This window comes from Pinus tabuliformis, chromosome 1_1 (genome assembly GCF_031772625.1).
Source record: "Pinus tabuliformis cultivar Carrire ecotype Pingquan chromosome 1_1, CPIR1, whole genome shotgun sequence".
NCBI lineage: Eukaryota > Viridiplantae > Streptophyta > Pinopsida > Pinales > Pinaceae > Pinus > Pinus tabuliformis.
This window is the reverse complement of record NC_142297.1, coordinates 329661321-329677198: the sequence shown is the minus strand read 5'-3', so window position 1 is coordinate 329677198 and position 15878 is coordinate 329661321. Positions and strand designations below refer to the sequence as shown.

Here is a 15878-nt window from a genome sequence, read left to right as displayed (position 1 = left end):
TTTCACAACTTTGGGTCATCAAATCTTCCCTCAGTATTTGTTGCTCATAATGATGAAGTGAGCAAACCTTGGCATGAGCGATTTGGTCACTTAAACTATCGCTCTCTTCAGAATCTATGTAAAGAAAATATGGTGACAGGTCTTCCAATGGTATCTTGCAGAGATGGTGTTTGTTCTGGATGTGTACTCGGAAAACATCATCGGGACAGTTTTGAAAAACGTGCCTCTTGGCACGCCTCAGCCCCTTTACAGCTTGTGCATAGTGATTTATGTGGTCCACTTCCAGTTGCTTCATTCTCTGGCTACAAGTATTTCTTAACTTTCATTGATGATTTCTCCAGACGCACTTGGGTATACTTCTTAAAACTCAAGAGTGAAGTATTTAACATGTTCTTGGCCTTTAAGGCCTTTGTTGAAAAACAATCTGGACATCAAATTCTTAAGCTAAGATCTGATAATGGCGGAGAATATGTTAAAAACACATTCATCAACTTTTGCACTGAGAATGGAATTCAATGCAACATACTGTTCCATATACTCCACAACAAAATGGTGTAGCTGAAAGGAAGAATCACACCTTAAAGGAAATGGCTAATTGTATGCTTCAATCTAAAGGACTTAGTCTTAATTATTGGGCAGAAGCAATTAACTGTGCAAATTACATAATAAATCGCACTCCTACTAAGGTTTTAAAGAATATCACTCCAGAAGAAGCATGGAGCTCAATCAAACCAGATGTAAGTCACTTTCGTGTTTTTGGAAGTGAAGCATGGGCCCATATTCTAGATGAGAAACATAAAGCTTTAGAACCTAAGAGTGAAAAATGTATTTTTGTTGGATATTCTGAAGATGTCAAAGGATATAGACTTATTCCACTTAAGTCCAAAAATGTTATCATTAGAAGAGATGTAAAGTTTGCTGAAAATATATCGGCCTGCGAGCCTAGTTCGGCGGATGTGCCACCTCTCCCTATCTCTTCTACTTTTAAAATATTTCTTCTTCAGATGATGAAAGCGAGGATGAAAATCCTCCCCCACCTTCTCAGGATCCTCCTTCAGCTCCTCAGCTTCCAAAATGGGTCTGTGCTACTCAAGATGCAGCAGGTGATCTTGTCGGTGATCCTACAGATCAGCGATGTACACGTTCTCAGTTCAAGAGAGCCACTTCTTTACTGGCTCAAGCTTCAGTGAATTATGATCCTGACACCTTTGCAGAAGCTTCAGGCCATCCAGATTGGGAAGCAGCTATGAATGAAGAATATCATTCATTATTGGCAAATGATACATGGGATCTTGTTCCTCTACCAAAGGGACGAAAACTTGTTAGATGCAAATGGGTTTACAGAACCAAGTATGGACCAGATGGGAAAGTTGATAAACATAAAGCTCGTCTTGTTGCTAAGGGTTTTTCACAAGTTGAAGGCATTGACTATACTGAAACCTTCTCCCCTGTTGCCAAAATGAACTCTATCCGCCTTGTTCTTTCCCTTGCTGCCTCTTTCAAATGGGAAGTCCATCAGATGGATGTTAAATCCGCCTTCTTGCATGGGGACTTGCATGAAGAAATCTATATGGAACAACCTATTGGCTTTATACAAACAGACTCCAGCCTTGTATGTCGGCTTAAGAAATCCCTTTATGGTCTCAAGCAAGCTCCTCGAGCTTGGTATGCCAAAATGGATAACTTTCTTTTAGAAAATGGCTTTTCTAGGTGTCATTCTGACAATACTGTCTACACCAAGAAAGTGGGCAAGTCTCTTATCATTCTTGTTCTTTATGTTGATGATCTTATCCTGACTGGTAGTGATCCCAACCTTATAAACCATGTGAAGTCTAGCCTTAAAAGGAAGTTTGAAATGACAGACTTAGGACACTTACATTATTTTCTCGGTCTTCAAGTCTTGCAATCCAAGGAAGGTATTTTCCTTTCTCAGTCCAAGTATGCATGTGATATTCTACGCCATTTTCACATGGAAGACTGTAAGCCAGCCCCTTCTCCCTTTCAGTCTGGAGTCAAACTTTCAATCACTTGTACTTCTCCTGAAGTTGATGCTACCTTATACCGTCAACTTGTAGGAAAACTTTTGTATCTAACCCATACTCATCCTGACCTTTCCTTTGCTGTTGGCCTTGTTGCTCGGTTTATGCAAAACCCACGTGAAAGTCATTGGAAAGCAGCTAAAAGAATACTTCGTTATGTTCGAGGTACAGTTCAGTTTGGGATTCATTACAGTGCCGAAGCATCTCCTCTATTGGTTGGTTTCACTGATTCCGATTGGGCTGGTGACCCTGATGATCGGAAGTCTACTGCAGGTTATGTGTTCACTCTTGGTTCAGGACCTATTACATGGGCTTGCAAGAAACAAGGTGCCATTTCTCTTTCTTCAGCAGAAGCAGAGTATCGTGGTGCCGTAGAAGCTAGTAAGGAAGCCTTGTGGCTTCGTCAGATCCTGTCAGAGTTTGGCTTTCAGCAGCAGCATCCAACTACACTTTGGTGTGATAATCAAAGTGCCATTCAGCTATGCAAAGATCCAGTCCAACATCAGCGCAGCAAACACATTGAACTGCACATGCACTTCATCAGAAAGCTCATTCACGACCATGTTCTTGAAGTGCAATATTGTTCAACAGATGATCAAGTTGCAGACATCTTTACAAAGGCTCTCACAGAGGCGAAGTTCACTAAACTTCGATTTATGGTTGGAGTTCAGGAAGTTGTCACTAAGGGGGGATAGGCTCTAGTGCCTCCTTCCTTCTCCTATTGTGTCATATTTGTAAATCCTTCAATCCTATCCCAAGTTGTTCTTAAGGGGGGATGTTAGGATATTCCGACACATAGGAAATAGTTAAGTACAACTTGGTCTAGTATAGAGTTAGGTAAAGTGTGTTTCTTTACTATGTACATTTTGTAACTTACAATCCGACGGTCACGATATGTAGTGATCCGACGGTTCATTCTCTCCTCGGTATTGCCGACACTTGATCCGTGGCTTAACACCCGATTGGTCCATGATCTCTATTTAAAGAGCATGGAGGGTCATTTGTAGGGTAATCCGTCTATGAGAGAAGCATATGTAAATTTTCATTCTTTTATTAATAAATTTCCTGAAGTGGCTGCGTTGGCTCAGGCCGTGGACTGTTTCCCTCTTTGAGGGTTTTAACCACGTCAAAATACTGGTGTATTGATCTGTGATCTGTTTGTGAGCGGTGTCCTTTGGTGTTCTGTCTGAGGAACTTACCCTGTAAATTCCTACATATTTGTGCTTGCGCAGAGGGTGGCGTAGGGCAATTCGTGGAGGTGTTTTAGAGGCCTGTCTGTAATGTCAGATTGCTTGTGGGGTGAGGGAAATTCCTCACTAGATTTTTGCGAGTATTTTCTCTGTAGGATTGTCAGTCTGCGGCATCTAGATTGTACTCATATTATTTCACAGTTGCTTAATAATAAAAACCCTCAGTTGTTGCACCGGTTTTCCCAAGTTGGGTTATTCCAAGGACTTTTGTCCAAAAATAATTGTGTAATATTTTGTGTGCCAGTATTTTCTCAGTTTCCAATTTATATTCTGCAGTATTTAATTGTGTGAATATTGTAGTGTGATTAATTCTTTGTTGTCGTAGCAATAAACTACTAATTTAATTTACAGTTAGAAGAATTAATTCCAATTACTGCAATAGAATTTCAGTAGTGAAATTTTGACAATGGACACCCCAGAGCACCCACAGATCTAGAACACTGAGCTCATTTTTCCTGGCATTCAGGATTCATGATGATGTATCCAATGGACCCAACATTTCCCTGTGCTAGCCTTGACACTACTTGATGGGCATGCCTTGACCCAGAGCCTAGATGATGTTGATCATCCCCAAGATGATTAGGGAAGACTTGTATTGCATTATAGAGCCCCAACAATGGAGAAAGAGTACACTACGTTGTCTACTTGGCACCCAAGGAGATGATGCAGCGCACCCAAAGTTGCTTTTGGACACACAGAGATGTTTTGAAGATTGATTTGAGGACCTTTCCTCAGTTGACCATGATGCTTAGAGACACATGCAGCCCTTGTATTGCACTTTTGGAGAATTTTTAACCCTAAATGGGCATGGCGCCATGCTTAGAGAGGGCATACCGCTCACACGTGTGAGAAAATGTTGGAATATTTTATTTTATTGAGCTATTGGGTTGGCTTGTAACCCATTTACTTTGTGTCTACTCAAAATTAAAATTATTTAGGGGCCTTTAGTTGGATCAATGGAAGTGATAGGCCTCCTATAAGAGGAGGATCACTCCATTCATTTTTTCATCATCATCTTTGGGGATTCCGGCCTCCTTAGAAAGAGCTCGACTTAGCCTCTTGTATTTCGCTACTTGTGGAGATGTGACCTTTGAGGAGTTTTTGCTATTGGAGACTAGTTTACATATTAGAGACATCATTTTGGGGTTGAAAGAATCCATTTCCTTGGAAAATTTGTGAGTATTTATTGCATATCTTTTATGCTTTTACATGTAATGGAATATTTCTAAGGCTTTTCTATTGTTCCTTGACTAAATGCAATTTTTTATTGGAAAGATAAGGTGAATTGTTGCATGTTTAATCTATTTTCCTTGGAATCCCTAGAAGACCTCTTACACGGCATTTCTTCTAGTTCATTTCTCCCTTCATAAAAAGATAGTTCAGGTTTGGAAGTGAAAACTAGAGTTCTCCCCCTTACTCCATCCATGAATTTGATATCTCTATAGCTTAAACCCCTAAGACTCCATTACCAAAGTATGGAAAGGCATTGGAACCCCATTGGTGATAAAAAACTTTTGAAAACCCTTACCTTTTTCTTCTCTTTACTTTTTCAGCCCTTCAAGGCAAGCTGCTAAGGCGAGGACAACGGCCAAATTCAATTAGGGCTTGAGCCATTGAAATGTTGGAGTTGATTTGGCATTCTTTCACCTTGCTTGACCTCACAAACCTAAAATCCAACTTTGTTCATGGTGAAAATTTCCTCATTAGAATTGACATCATCAACCCTAGGGTATTTAGTGCCCTAGCAAACCCTAGTTCTATACAAGGCTTCAACTTAGGGCTTGTTGAAGGTTTACCATCCCCTAGTGTTGATCACACCTTTAAGTAAACATTTTCATTATGCTTGTGGTCTTAGATATACTTTTACTGAACTACATATTCAAACCCTAGGCCTCAAATACTCTTCTCAAGGCTTAGTTCATGGTATGTTGCTCCTTGACATAAAGATTTGTGCCCTAATCCAACTAAGAAGTACCTTGCTTAAGCAATTCACATGCATCACTTGAACCTATGGACTTAGAAGACCATAAGTAATTAATATTGCTATGTTGCAATGGCTGTGGGGACGGGGGGGATGGGGGGACAAGTTTACGAGACGGCTAGAGTGCACCCCCAAATTTTCAAGGGACGACGGGTTGGGGACGGCAAGTGCGGCTACTAATTTTTATATTTATTCAAAAAATTAAATTAAATAAAGTTTAGTAATACAACATAAACATGAATCAAAATGATAAATTAAAATATAAAAATTAGAACTATTCCTATTTTGAAATTCAAATTACAAAATAAAATACTAAAATCTAAAGACTAATACTAATAGTATATCATCATCATTGAGAATTGTGCATCACAAAAACAAATTTCGTCATCATTGCATAACTTAAGAAGTATTATTAGTGTGTTACAACTTACAGCCTACAATCTACTATTGTCTAGTATCTACATAATCATTCTATGATGCATGATGAATCATTTCAAAATTTAAATAGCAGCTAAAGCGTAAAAGTAAATACTAAAATTTAATAAACTATAAACATGAACAAGTCATTAAAGTTTAAATATAAATCCCAAATTAAGAGTCTAGAAAACCATGAATTATAAATTATAAACTATAGTCCAAGAACCCAAATGGAAAAATAAAAGTCACTAGTGTAGTTTCCAAATGGAAAAATCAAAATGTCTCAAGACAACAAAAGAGAAAGTATGAGTCAATATCCATAGTAGCATGAACGCTGAAGCTACTCAAAGATTCATATCTTCTGCATCAAGTCTATCTGAAAATGCTTGAGCCTCATTATCTTCTCTCCCATCATCATCAATGCTTTGCAACTACAGCTCAATGTCATCTAATGGTACATTAACCAATCATGTATGGATTGATGACCCATCATCATCATCGTCAATCTATGAAGCATCCTCAGGATCTACATCCCACTGTACTGCAAGTCCCAGTAAATACTATGGAGTCTTCCTTATAAGAAGGCAAACACTGTTGTGCATGTAGATTAGTTTCTCCGCTCTTTTAGAGGTAAGCCTATTCCTCTTAATAGAGTGGATAAAACTAAATGTAGACCAATTCCTTTCTGTAGCTAAAGAACTAGCAACCTGAGATAGTAAATGCATAGCAAGAGTGTGTATTTCTGGTGCTTTGTCCCCATACATCTTCCACCATCCAATGGGACTTTTTTGTGCCATACCCAACAAATCTTTCTTTGCGGCTCTAGAGAAAGTGGGGCTACTGAGCAAAGCAAAATCAAGAAATTGTTCTCGAAATATGGTTGCTTGTTTTGATGTATACATCTTTTCTATGGCATCAATAAAGCCTTGTTTCACTTCAAGGTCATCTATCGGTGAAACTCTACCTTCCCTCTCCACATACCACTTTGTATTAAGTGCATAAACGACCATATGAACAGGTGTGTTTAACTTGTTCCATCTCTTTTCAATCAACCTTTGGATTTCATTAAATAACCCCAAAGAGGACTCCCTTTGACGAATGATGGACTTCATTTTTCCAATCATGTCATCAATTGACTCATATATTTCCCCAAGGCAAAAGGAATTTGAATCTGCATACTTGATTTGCTCCACTATTGAAGCAGTGAATGGGGCAATGTATTTTACATCAACCCACCAATCATCATTCAACACCAACTGCCTTACCTTCTTTCCTGATCTGTTTTGGATTCCCCCCATGCAAACCACTTAGAACTTATAACAGTGGCCTTTAGGGCATGTTGCACCTCTAGCATACGGTCAAGAAGGATATAGTAGGTGGCATACCTTGTATCTGTTGGTTTCAAGAACTTCTTTTTTGCATAAATTCTATAAATAGCTAGAGAGGCATGGTGGTTGCAAATGAACATTTGCACCTCTCTTGCATCCAAAATAATGCGGGTGATCCAAGAAATTTTACCAATGTCTTTGAGTGCATTATTTAAAGCATGCACACAACAAGGAGTCCAAAATAGATGCTTGTACCTGCTTTGAATCATCAACCCTGCAGACCTACAAACTGGTGCAGCATCTGTGATAACTTGAACTACGTTTGTAGGACCAATCTCCTCAATTGCATCCTTTAATACCTCATAATGAAAGGTTGCATCCTTCTTCTTTCCAGTACAATCAATTGCCCTTAAGAAATATGGACCAGTTGGAGAGGTGACAATGATGTTCAACAAAGGCCTTTGTTGAATATTTGTCCAACCATCCATGACGATTGAATGCCCATATTCAACCCATGATTTTTTAAGGCCTTCCATCACCGCCTGCATCTTTGTGACCCCTCTATCTAACAATGTTGTCTACAATTTATTGTAATTAGGGAGCTGAAATGATGGACCAGCAGCAATGACTTTCTTTATCATCTCTTTGTACTAAGGGGAACAGGTGGCATTAAATGATATTCCATTGGCAAAGAAGAATTTAGCCACTGCACCGTCTGCCTCATTATTGTGTTGCACATTGAACCACTCAGCCACAACAGCTTTGCTTTTCTTACTTGAACTAGATTTATTGGAACCTAAATCAATTGAATCTTTTTCATTGATTTCTCTTTGACAGTACTCTTCTTTTGTGCTTAAATTTTTTGGTTTTTTGAAGACAGTAGAGTTGTTCTCCTCCATCTCTACAATGCCACCTGTGGCGGCCATGTGAAGTTTAGTAAGTAAAATTCTCTTTTTCCAAGGGACAAGTGCATGCCTTTACTCCAACTCCAGGAAAAGACAAAAGATGATGGTAAACCCTAGTGTAGCTTCCCTTGAAATTATGACCACAAAGGTTGCATGCCCACTCTCTGAACCACCACTATTTTTCTTTTTATTCTTGGTGATTTTTTTGACAAACTGAAGCAAGGGTTTCATTGTGTTGATTAAAACAGAGTTTTTTGTTGCCCCTGCTAATGTTTCACCCTTATGTTGAGCAATTGTTGAAGCATTGTTGTCCATTTGATTTGTTTTTAGAGGTGACATCTGAAATTTAAAAATATAATAGATTTGTTTTAAAATTTTAAGGGAAAAAAAATATTAGACCATACTACTGCTTAAAAAAACTAAAAATAAAAATAAAATTTTAAACTTACTTGGAAACCAAAAATGCATCGTTGCTCCAAGTTTCTTGCATAGTTGCTCCAAGTGTTTTGATAGCTCCAAGCAAGAAACTAAAAACTCTGATTAAAAATAAAAAATTATCATTTATGGGTTCTAGTGATGACAGATAAATCATAAAATAAAGTTAAAATTTTTGTAGCCCTTCTAACCTGCGTTTTTTTGGCTCGACTTCTGACTTTTAGCTAGCCTTCCTCCCTACTTGGTAACCAAAAACTCAAAATTGTGTTTCACTGCTCACTGTTGGGCATTTAAACTAACTTGGGCATGAAGGTTGCTCGTTGTTGGGCATGAAGGTTGCTCGCTGCTAGGCATGAAGGGTGCTCAATGCTCATTGTTGGCTTGAACCCTGCGTCCAAGTGGGCGTGAACTTGAAGCAACCCCTGCCATGAAGCAAACCTACGTGAAGTCTGCCTGCCTTTCGTGAAGCAAACCTGCATGCCTGCGTGAAGCTTGCATGAAGCAAAGTCGGCTCTCTCTCTGTCAGCCTGTAACCTTGTCACTCGTTGGAACCCACCCATCGTCGTTGAATGGTAAATGAAATGAGTTATGTGGGTCATGTTTTACTTTTGTTACTATGTTGTTTTAGAACGTAGGTATGTGCTAGGGTTTAGGTAAAACATAATTTTTATTTTTTAATTACAATTAAATTTTGACTTTTTGTAAAAAAATGAGAAAAAATAATATTTTTTTAACTTGTAACTTGAAATTATATTGGGGACGTCCAAAAGTCCCCGATATATCAAGGGACGTTTTGGAAGTCCCCAAAAAGTCCTTGATTTTTCGAGGGACGGCTAGGGGACAGCCTTGAAGTCCCGGATGGAGTCCCCGACAAATTTGGAATGTTTCTGACGAGTTCCAAAGTCCCCGGATCATCGGAAAGAAGGAAACATCATGAATTATGGTGGGGATAGGTCCCCGTGCAACATAGTAATATTTGGAAGCCTCCCATGTGGCAAAATTCCACTAAAGAGTTGGAGGTGCAGTGCTAAAGTGACAATGCCAACCACCTCAGTGTTGTATCTTAGTCTAGTTCTTGATTTGTGAGTCCTCTCACAAATCCTACTAGATTTTGAGGCAACATTTTTGGCGTGTTGCAGCGGATGAGTCGAGTCAACCTACTAGAAATCTGAAATCTAAGCTTCATTTTCTTGATAGAGCTTATCCCATAGACAAGGATAGATCTGCTCATCTGGCAACTCCATTGGATGAACAAAGACCTAGTTCTTCATTGAGCTTTAAATGATTCCATGCTTCTAGGGTGAAGCAAGCATCTTTCAAGGCATTTTGAGTTCACCTTGGCGAATCCATATCTGTATATTATGAAAATCTTGTGGGACAAGAAATGGCTCACTGGGAGTTGCATAAGATGTAACATTGCCTAGATATTCAGGATGTCCAAGGATATCCAAAGCACCTATGCCTGGATTGTTATAAAAATTGCCCCAGATTTAATGGGAGTGCATTTTCAGCTATCAATCACATTGTAAGTGTCATGAAATATGTTGCAATAAATAATGTGATTTATGAAGATGCATTGATAGGATTATTTATGGAATCTTTTGAAAAAAATCAAAGAGAATGGCTTAAATATTTTTTCTTCCCAAAAATGATATATTCTGTAAGGAGCTTTATTGAACAACTTCTCAATTTTCGAGGATCCAGATCTCAAAACTATGAAGATAACCACGAGAGGTAAAAAAGATCCTTGCACAAGAAGATCTCATAAAGCTTTTTGAAAGTGCTTAAAAGGGGTCAGACAATGATAATTACCATAAACAGAAGGAAGAGACCTTTCCTGGTCATCAAGAAGAACAAACTAAAGAAAATTTTGAGGAAGATAATGCTCAGGGAAAGAACTCTGATGCATTGCTACGTGAAATTGCGACAGGCTCCTGTTGCTAGGGAGGAGTATTAGAATATCCTCACAAGTAATTTAGGGAAGCCTCCCTTTTGGTTTAAATCCCACTAAACAGCAGGAGAAAGGTTGCTGATGTGACAGTGGCAATCATTACTTTTTGTTGCCATAAGGTCTGGCCCCTAGCCCAATGTGGCTTTGCTCTGGGCCTGCTAGATTTGTGGCAACAGTCACCACAAGCTAAAATTCAAAGAGATTACAATAATGGAAATTACATTTCTCATGTATATTGCAATTGAATATTGTGAAACATGACTTCAACAACTAAAATCATACAAGAACTAAGAACATAAATATTCAAAGTATACTATGCAGCTAAGGATTGAGGCAAACCAGATTCACTCCTCCTAAAGCTCTCATACCCATTGTGTGCACGAGGTGATTCCAAAACTTTTTGTTGGTGCCCTGCAGTTAAATCCAATAATCAATAAGACAAAAAGAAGCCTGAGCATACAATAAATTAACATGTATATCAGGTATTGAATTTATATCAGTATTTCACTTTTGAGAATTTAGATAATATTGCATAACCTTGCTTAATAAAGAAACTTTGAGAAGTATATGATTAAATATCTATTTCCTCAACCCATCTTTTGGTAAAGAAATTTGTTCTCTCATCAGACATTTAAGTGTAACTTTTGTACCGTAATAGTGTGAAAGAGGCATGGGATGCCAATTAGAATCAATTCCTATTATAGTTTTGTTTCACACCAACTTTGAATCTGTTTTTCCGGCTCATTAAGATGCTGATGGAATTAGGATGTCCAAATGTGTCCTCATAGATTGATTGTGACCAAAGGCTACGAAGTGTCGAGTTCAAAAGGAACATGTGTCAAATATCAGGTCAATTGAGAAAAGTCATGGAATAGATTTAAAGGAGGTTTGGGTTTGAGTGTCGTGGTTCTTGTTGGTTCGGGTATGGTTATGTCTTTGAATGGGTATGGAGATTCCTCTAAGAGTTGTGGGGATGTGCAAAAGATTATGAAAGAGGAGACTATTGATGGTTATGGTATTAGCAGGGGAGAAAATGATTAGGGGAAGCCTGTGCATGTTGTCAACGGGATCCTCCAATGGATTGTTCTCCCTTGGCATATCTGAATCAAGTGCTTTTGGATATAAGGATCAACCATACTTGAAACCTAGATCAGTCCAGCAAAATGCAATCTCTATTAGTTCAGTTATGAAGGCTAAGAGAAGGAATCCTGTCAAGGAAATTATGGATTTGAACATAGCACATTCTTAGGGATTGGGAAGGTATCTATTATTGGGTAGATATGGCTCTATCTTCAAGATATCTGAGGATGGACAAGTTAGGGAAGAGGGTGTGTTTTAGATTTATAGTTGATGGAGGGTAAGGAGAGGCGATAATATCGAAGAGTGTTGAAGTGAACATTCTAATGGAAGTTAGTTATCCATTGATAGACTAGAATAATATCCACCTAGATGAGGCACGAGAGTCACAAATCATGGAGCCAACCTCAATTTTTTCCTTTGCACATAGTAGTAAATGATTAACTAGATTAGCTAACTTTGTGCCAACTGGAAATTCTCTTTGAATTTTTCTCTAAATGATTGAAATTCTTATGATGTATGATCCTTGAAATTTCAGTTGTTCCAATTTATCCCAAATTGCAACAAAGGTGTCTTTGGAAGGTGACCCTTTCAAATATCATCTTGGATCTAGGAAGCAGTCCAAAAGGAAATTGGATGGAGACTAGAGTGCTGGGAATAAATAAGGGTGTTGGGAGGAATTTCAAGGCATGGGTAGAAAATCTCACAAATCTCTTGCCAAGATCATGCTATTAGGGATGTTATTGAGGGAAAACAAAAAAAATTGCAAGAGGCTAGTTATCCCTACTGTAGCATGAGGATTTTGATCTAGATCTAAGACCTTGCCCATGCAAGATACGTTGAAGTATATGGTTTTGAGCTAAATATTGTCATTTGATGCACAGATATCAGTAAGTATCATTCAATTGCCATTATCTTACACATGATAGACAAAGGCGGATTATATGATGCAATTTTATGGCTCACTAAGAGGCATTGTTAATTGTGCGCGCACTTTGTTCAGCACATCCCTTGTGACAATTTGGCTTGTTTCCCACCAAAAGTGGGTAACCTAAAGGATGAAAATTTTGTCCTCTCATGAGGCATGACAGCCAACTAACCATCAACCCAATGGTCTACAAATACATTTGTGTCAAAACTCTCCACCTGTTGCTCCAACCAATGCTCTTTCCCATCCAAAATGTTTCTTGAAGGAAGGTGGTCACCTATCAACAGGTACTTTGACCATTTTAGTAATTATGTGCTTTCATTTAGTGTTAAGAGTGTTGGAAATATTGAGAGGGGGGTGAATCAGTATTTCTTTTACAATTGTTACTTTTATGCCAGTGAACATCACTTAATAAATCAGAATACAAAAATGTACAACAAAAGAATAATTTCATTAACAAGAATGGCGCATACTCCAATCCTCTTTTTACAACAATTCAAGTACAATAACACTTCAGGGCTCCAACCCTAGATGAAGACTCTAATCTTCAATCAAACCAGGCTCCAACTTGTACTATACCACCAAGCTCCAACTTGGTCTACTTGAGGACTCCAATCCTCTAGGGCTCCAACCCTCTTATCTGGCTTAGGCTCCAACCTAGTCTTCTTGAGGAGTCAAATCCTCTAGGTCTCCAACCCTCTACTTCTATTCTTCAAGGTAGGTTTAATAGTTCTTCAAGGCTTCCAATATCTTCTGCAACAAGCCTTGATAATATCTTCAAGATCGCCTTCAACAATGCCCTCAATTAATCTCAAAAACACTTCGTTCATCAATGACAACTTTAACAATCACAAAAGGTGTCTCCAAAACTCTTCATGATACCCAAACAATTTACTCTAGGAGGGCTTCAATCATGCATCAAGGTCTCCAAGAATGACTCCAAGATCAGCCTCTACTAGTCTTCAATAGGTCTTCAAGATGTCTTTAATAAGCTGCTCCAAGAGGGTCCAGTCAATACTCCTCAAAGTATGCTCCAAATCTGATCTTCAAGATGATCTCCAAGTCTTCACAAGTCAACAAGTCTTCAAGTATTCATATGTCAACAAGTCTTCACAGGTCAACAAGTCTTCAAGAAGATTGCCTTAAACAATACTCAATATACTACTCTCAATGCTCTCAAATGATGCCCAAACCACGTGTCTTCAACAATGCTTTGTCTACTCCAAGAGGCATGATCTTTTCCTAGGTTTCTTCAATGATGCCTTCAAAATATGCTCAAGATATACCCAATAATCTGACCAAGTTTTGTCCAAACAATGCCTTCAAGAATGCTCTAACAATCAATTCTTTTCAAAGCTCCTTCAATTAGTTTTAGTAAGCCTTTAATAAAGATGTCAAGAACCAAATTTTGCTCTCAATCAAACACACTATAAAAGAGACAAGGTTTGTGATGGTCTACAACTTTTTAACAAATTCAAGATGGTTTGCAACTTTAATAGGTTTGAGATCACTCCTAGATCTGAGATCTAGTTCGTTACTTCAATTCTTTCAAGAGGTCTGTGACTACAACTTCTAGTCTAAGGTTTGTTCCTTAGTTTTGAGCTCATTTTGAAGTATAAGCATCAACTCTGAGCATGAAAGAAGGTGTGTTCCTCTCTATTGAGCTTGGTCCGAGACTGCAATTCCTTTCTGAGAAAGGCCGAGTTGCAGAGGACTATAAAATGTCGAAGTTCAATTTTGTAAAAGGTCGAGGCCTAAAAATAGACAAAAATCACGGGGCCAAGGATTGCAATGAATCAAAGCTCTGTAACTCCAAGTCTAGGTTGGGTCTGAGATATAAACTCCATGTTTTAAGCCTGGTCTGAGATCCTTCCTTACTTTTCGAGCTTGATCAATTTAGGGTTGAGTTTTGTACAAGGCTAGGGCATTGAAATCAAGAATAATATATGTTTACAGACCGAAAAATATAACAAACAAAGATGACTTGTCTTCAAATTTGTTTCATGTTGAGACTGTTGATTTTTGGTACCATCGAATGTGCTCTTAGCATCAAAATTTGCAAGGAGGCTAGGACACATGCATTTTCCAATACCCAAAAATCGTTTTGTGAAATTCCACTTGGAGACAGTTTTATTAAAATAGTTAATTATTTTTAATGGATCCCTAAGTCTAAACTTAGGAAATTAAAATAATTACTGGGTATTAATCTAAACTATGGGTGAAACTTCTAGAAGAACGTGGAGATCAAGTCAATATGATCCTCTGATTCCTAGCCATTGATTAGAATCTAATCTAGGTCATTGATTGATCAGCAAGAGGATTATAAGAGAAGGCTTGATGGGCACTTGGAGAAGATACAGAGGGAAGATTTTCTGAAGCGGAGCAACTATTGGAGAGATTTTCGATAGTGATCTTTTGCAGTGAGGGGCAAGGATAGTATCCGAAGGGAAATCTTTCCTGATTGGAGAATACTCAGCAGAGAAGGCAGAGAGAGATCCAACAGAAGCAACACAGAGCTAGAGAGGCTGATGCAGAGCCACACAAAAGCCAAGAGGGAATCCGAAAATTTGTTGAAGGAATCGATTGCAGAAGTCGGGAGACAGGGTGTAAGACCCAGAGGTGAAAATCGAAGTTCCTAGGTAGCAAGTCGATCAGTTGAAGGGGTGACGTTTTCCCCTAAGGGTGTGACATTGGGCTAACACAGTGACTGCGTAGAGACAGTGCAGAGGCAGCCAGGGGCAGTGCATTCAGTGGCTGGATCAGCAAGGATTTCCAGTGATAGTGTGAGGTAACCTCACTTATCTCTCTGTCAGTGATATTCTTTGTAACTGGATTGCCGGGAAGGCATCCAAAGTTTGTATTCATAAATTACTACTGCTTAATAATAAAACCCTCAGCTGCTGCATCGGTTTTCCCACACTGGATTTTTCCGAGGACATTTGTCCAAAAATATTTGTGTAGATGTGTTGTATTTCTTTCTTGCTCAGTTTCTTGTTTCCGCATTTTATTTAAATAAGTGAAGGGTGTAGTTGTCTTTGCTTCAATATTTACTGTAGAACACAGTGAATAACTTGCATGGATTAACAAGTAAGAGAAGTAACACCAGTTTGTTGCAGTGGGGATTCTGAGTTTAGGAATTTTCACAGAGACCTTCTATCTTCGTACTTCTGCACTTATTATGTTCTGATTTCACACCGAACTTGATGCCTAACTGAAATGCTCATTGCTTATATATATACTCATTTGCTTGGATTACAAATAGACACATCTTTTGGGGTTCAAGTAGGCCGACTTACGTAGGCTTCAAGTAGGCTTGCCAAAACTGAAATTTTTGACATAAGATCTCCAAGTCTTCAAATTTGCTAGGGCTTCTGTGCATTTAGGGTTTGCAATTAGGGTTTGTCATCATATTGGCATCAATGACAACATTACCAAAAAAGGGCATATTAATGTGAATTAGGGGGGCAAGTTGAATGACTGACCGTTTTGGATTGCATCCTTATTCCAACACTTCACTTGGGAGGTTAGCCTTTGACCCTAGTCCAATGATATCTCCTCTAAGGCCTT

The 15878-nt window shown here is 38.6% G+C and overlaps 2 protein-coding genes across 4 annotated transcripts in view; both read right to left on the bottom strand.

Moving 5' to 3' along the window:
• LOC149212900 (uncharacterized) overlaps positions 1–10745 on the bottom strand; it is a 63520-nt gene extending 52775 nt beyond the window's left edge. The window contains exon 1 of one of the 3 annotated variants that reach the window (XM_089391924.1): positions 10646–10745. The gene's annotated coding sequence lies outside the window, so the exon portion shown is untranslated. Of the gene's footprint in view, positions 1–10323; positions 10450–10645 lie in introns of those variants that run through there. The other 2 variants (XM_089391922.1, XM_089391923.1) reach the window with 2 other exon arrangements.
• On the bottom strand, positions 6248–7563 carry LOC149212901 (uncharacterized). The gene is made up of 2 exons (XM_089388863.1): positions 7271–7563; positions 6248–6965 (listed from the first exon to the last, which is right to left on the bottom strand). The coding sequence occupies exons 1-2, from the start codon at positions 7561–7563 to the stop codon at positions 6248–6250; spliced, it is 1011 nt and encodes a 336-aa protein (XP_089244989.1).
• Positions 10746–15878: the final 5133 nt, after the last annotated feature.